Consider the following 5,200-nt stretch of genomic DNA (forward strand, 5'->3'; position numbering starts at 1 on the left):
ACCCTCGAGTACGAGATGACAGCGGACGGCTGTATGGTAGATAGAGTTCCGAGAGAGGAGGATGAAACCTTCACCGTCACAGGATCCGGCCCCTGCATCACCTACAAGTGCCAAAAAAGAAAGGTCCGCCTGGTGACAGGATCCTCATGTATGTGCTGACTCAGCTTCACCTGAACACCTGTGTTGTTAACACAGACCCATTCTTAACTGATTACGCCAGTCTTTTTAAATCTCAAGCTGCACATTCTCACTAAAATCAAACCTTAATTTTCGTTTCCACTTACAATAGGTTTTAGGACATCTAATTACGATTCACGTCAGAACGACCTTTCATACGACCAATCAGAGTGTTTCTTACCAGATCAGGAAAGTAACAGTAAGAATACGTTTTCTAATTAGCAACCGAAAATGGTTTTCAGAACGACAGTAACGGGCTTTATGACTAAATCCGTACAGTCTAGGCCATCTATTCGCTATTTCAGAATGTTGATTTGTACAGGTTTTAAAGTTTTAATCGAGAATTTGTCAAAAACTGTTTTGAAGTGTAGTCGCCAATTTGAAACTATTACTGTAGAGCAGTCAGTCATTCCATTGGTCGGTCAAAGATCTGCGAAAGGTCGGTCTGACCCGTAATGGCGTGTTCTCAGATCTTTGCTTAGCGGTAGCGAGAACAAAGGTCTGATTTTATTGAGTTCGGTAAGTGCAAAAGTTTTCAAAGGATCGTACGTCCGGTTGAAAATCATTGTTTTAGACCTTTGAAGGTTGAAGGATTTCAAATGTATCTGTGTTCATGAAAATCATTGTTTTAGAACTTGTGGTCAGTTTAGCTTTGTTGATCTAGCTGAGTCTACGATTTGTTTTCCAGCATGCCAAGATGGCGACACCTGCAACTCTGGAGAGTTCACTTCCGGCTGTAACACGTACACCTGTGCTGTAGCCGGTCAGACGAAGAGGAATGATCAACAGGTTATCGTCACACAGACTGTCGCACTTGTTGGAACAGGTACTGTATTATACTCGTCACGTTTATGTCCTAGATGAAGAAACTGTTCACTGGAGTTCAATGCTGGCTAATCGAGGCGCTGAGGAACAGAAAACTTTCAAATGTGAAAGTTATTGACAATTAGTAGATGTTCTTTTAAAGACCAGCAAGTTTGATATTAGTCGTTTCGGCTAACTCTAAACGTTAATGTATATCTCACAGTCTAACAGTTACTGGTTACCTTTCGTACACAGATGCATTGAATCAGTTTCACACAAGCAACAAATTAATACGTCTAAACACAGGCTAAACATTGCTTATAAATCCTAGAGCATCTCCCCCTTTAAAACATATAAATAACGCTTTCTGTAGTGCAATGACCTTTTAACTGCATGATTATTAGAAGACAGAATTGACCTTGTGTAAAACATGTTTCTGCAGAAGAAACGTTTAATGCAAAAGTTTATCCTTGAGTGACACCACCTCATGATGTCATTATTTCCAGTTATACATTGTCGTGTGGTTCTATGAAGGACACAGTTTGTTCTTAATGATCGACCTTGGTCTGTTACAGAGCAATGCTACGTGCGTGGAGGCTGCTACTCTCTCGACACTGAAATACCGACGTCTGCAGGGACGTGTGTGTGTGCCAGCTCCACCGACATCACATGTGAACCCAACTTGCTGGTCGACCCTTCGGTTTATGGCCAACTAGGTTAACGAGGAGTATGACCTTTTGGCTACTAGGTCCTCGTTGGTTGATCCTTGCGCTCACGACCCTCACTGCTTTCGATGAAGTGGTCACTATAGTTCTCAACACACCTGAGTAGAATCTGCTGTACCTGAAATAAAGATAACCAGTAATATCTCTTGATGCATTTTGTCATTTATGATTCTGTTGGATTACCTGCAGTTCTACATCGAGTGTCAACCAAACTTGGTGGTCGACACTTCCGCTCGAGGCTCTCTCGATGGTTATCGAGTCGTTTAGATTTAATCCTACTATGTTCTGCAATTTTATGTATTCTTACTGTAGAGCAGCTTCCTCTTATTTTAATTTTGGAACCGAGCACTGTAGGTTAATCTCCATTCTACCATGACGGAAAGCGACGTAAAAGCCATCTTACTCACACTACCATGACGACAAGAGCGCTTTGAAAACTCTGCTCTCTTGGAATGCGTAATTAAACATGGGTTTAAAAGTCTAGCATCTAAGAAGACCCTGAAAAGGGGTCACAGGTAGTTGTAAATGCACCCAATAATACTAAAGTTCCAGATTAAAATAATAATAGTATTGACGAGTTAATCTTTCAAAACGCATAGTTTTCAAAAAGAAGTTGCGAATAACCCTCCAAAGATACATGCTTTAATTTCATCGAAATATGATGCATATTTGCACTTCTTGGACTCAACCAAGACATAACTTGGAAATGAGCTCAACAAGTCATTTCTTGGAAATCAAGATGACATCTCCAATTGTTGGGTTGACAGGTTGTAGAAAAAGTGGCAAAAAAGCTGAACGAATATATTTCTCCAAATAACAGGACTTTTCTTAAATAACAGGACTTTAGTTACTTGAAAATGTCGATCCTGACTACCTTCCGTTTGCTGTCCATGGCTGCCAAAATAGTTGTTCACGGTGACAGTGTTATTTACAATTTGCATGAACCCAAAGGACAATCTCGATCTGTGGTCTGTACCTGGTGATGCACGTAATCCGTGTATCTCGAAATTCGAGCTTTTCATAATCTTCGCAACTCGTACTTCTCTTATCTGTTTATTCGCGCATACCCAGGGACGTACTCATCAGTGACTACCTGTAAACTGTAAAATTGGAAAGTTTTGCGTGCAGGAATGTACTGCGAAAACTTGGAGTGACAGACACTCGTAATGATTTCATGGCGCAATATTTGCCAAGTCAGCAACAAACAAAAGACGAAAGGAGGCATATTTCATTAAATTCACTCCCACATAGGAAGATACCATCAACTGAAAATGCCTACTCTGCCAATTATATGACATTATTTAGGTGATGAATTTCACTATTTGTATACGTGTCCTTCATTTGAAAAAGAATGAAAACAAATAATTCATAAATATTATTAACAGAACAGAACAGTACAGAATTTATTTCGTATAGTCTGAGGCCAATAGAACAGATGGTTGGATAATATTTGACATATTGTGACAGAGCGCTTCAGTTAATATTGACTTTAGAATTTCTAAGTTTAAACATTTTATCTAAATAAAGAGCAAGCTGAAATAAAATGTTGTCATTATTTGTTGTGAGTAACAATACAAACTTGTGCAGGGTAGGATTTTGATAGTAATACGAGGGCAAATATCTTATCCTTAACTTAGTATAAGCTGGACATATAAATAGTGCATGGTTATTCATCATCTAAGTCTTCTTTACAGAAATTACATCGACTGTCTGCAAAGTCATGGTCACTAGACATTCTTTGTTTATGTATTTTAAAATCATTTGAAGCACATCTAAATTTTGTTAAAGATCTTCTTAAATTTACAGTCTTAATCGATGATAGATATTTTTCAGGTTGTAGTAAGGATTTGTAAGTGCAATATAAATCTAGCCTTGGTGAATTAGATATACAATCTGACCATTCTTGCATATACAAATCTCTTGTTCTTTCCTTAAATGTATAAATAAAAACATCACAGTCTCCGACATCTTGCATCAACCATACATAACCGAAACCATAACTAAACAATGTATACCTTATAAATGAAACCCAATTTGTATAACCTAATTCATCATATTTACATAGCATGAAATAGCAATGTTTTGGATATTTACCCAGAGGCATTCTTAATAGTTTAATCCAATGCTTAATTATTCTCACAACACCATGTTCATACATTCTCGTTCTTCCAAGTTCACCTAATACAGCAGCATTTGAAGATTTGTATCCTATTTTTAAAGTATATTTACAAAATTTAGTATGTATAATTTCAATGCTTTTTCTGCTTTTTCTTACTTCTGTACACCATATTTCCGCACCATATAGCAAAATGGGTAAAATTTTACAATCAAATATTTTAAAGTATGTATCAACGTTTACGTCTGGATATTTTACCATCATTCTTTTAATTTGCACTAGAGCCTTGTTTGCCTGATTAGCTAAAGTAAAACATGCTTGAGTAAACATATTTCTACATGAAATTAGAATACCAAGATATTTATAGTATGACACCACTTCAAGCTGTTCACCATTAATAAACCAATCTTCATGTTGTGATAGAGGCCCTCCATTTCTTAATACCATAACTTTACTCTTATGAATATTTACTGTTAGTCCCCATTTATAGCAGTATCTTTCTAAACTAGTTATTTTGTTTTGAAGATTTATAATAGAATCAGCAAGTATGGACACATCATCTGCAAATAAGAGCAAAAATATTTCATCAATATCACAATCAATGAAGATACCACGAGTGTCATCGCTCTTCATAACATTTACTAGTTCGTCTATGTACATCAAAAACAGTAGCGGTGAAAGCATACATCCTTGTCTAACACCGCATGAGGTGTCAAATAACTCAGTATAATGTGAAGAACTTAGCTTCACAGCAGCTTTAACGTTACTATACATACATTTAAGTACATTAAATACATTTCCATGGATGCACTGTGTCAAACCTAAATACATTAATTTTGTCCTATCAACCTGAACAAAAGCTTTCTTGAAATCAACGAACAAACAGCAAAATTTACCTCCTTTTTTCCTTAAATATTTATGTGCCAGTAAAAGGAGAACAAATATATTATCAATAGGGGAATGACCCTCTCTAAAACCAAACTGTGATTCGGATATGCAATTTTGAACTTCAAACCAAGAAGTAAGTCTTATTAATTACTGATGTAAAGATTTTCCCCATAATATTTAGGAGGGTGATACCTCTATAATAACTTGGGTCAGTTCTACTTCCTTGCTTAAAGAGAGTGGGAATAAGCCTATTATTCCAAGCCTGTGGAAAATATCCGTTCTTTAATACTTCATTAAATAGTATTAATAAATAAGGCATTATGATATTACAAAATTCTTTAAATATTTCTGGTGGGAGACCATCAATTCCTGGAGATTTCCGAGTTTTCAATTTGTTCAATGCATGTTTAATTTCTTCTTCAGTTATTACACCTCCTATGAAGTCATCACACTGTGCACATTTCTCGCAATTAGCAAAATTATGATCTAG

General features: G+C 36.5%; 1 protein-coding gene across 1 annotated transcript; it reads left to right on the plus strand.

The window, feature by feature from the left end:
• Positions 1-1,703, plus strand: LOC125372075. The gene is made up of 3 exons (XM_048381018.1): positions 1-148; positions 866-1,003; positions 1,557-1,703. The coding sequence occupies exons 1-3, from the start codon at positions 16-18 to the stop codon at positions 1,700-1,702; spliced, it is 417 nt and encodes a 138-aa protein (XP_048236975.1). The 5' UTR covers positions 1-15; the 3' UTR covers position 1,703.
• The last annotated feature ends 3,497 nt before the right edge of the window (positions 1,704-5,200 follow it).

The sequence above is a fragment of the Haliotis rufescens genome, unplaced genomic scaffold (assembly GCF_023055435.1).
Source record: "Haliotis rufescens isolate VD_foot unplaced genomic scaffold, xgHalRufe1.0.p SCAF_35, whole genome shotgun sequence".
Lineage (NCBI taxonomy): Eukaryota > Metazoa > Mollusca > Gastropoda > Lepetellida > Haliotidae > Haliotis > Haliotis rufescens.

Excerpts from the sequence above, each read along its gene's own strand:
- LOC125372075 (XM_048381018.1), top strand. The coding sequence starts at position 16 with ATGACAGCGGACGGCTGTATGGTAGATAGAGTTCCGAGAGAGGAGGAT. Across the intron at positions 149-865 it reads CCTGGTGACAGGATCCTCAT|CATGCCAAGATGGCGACACC; the intron begins GTATGTGCTGAC and ends TTTGTTTTCCAG. Across the intron at positions 1,004-1,556 it reads TGTCGCACTTGTTGGAACAG|AGCAATGCTACGTGCGTGGA; the intron begins GTACTGTATTAT and ends GGTCTGTTACAG.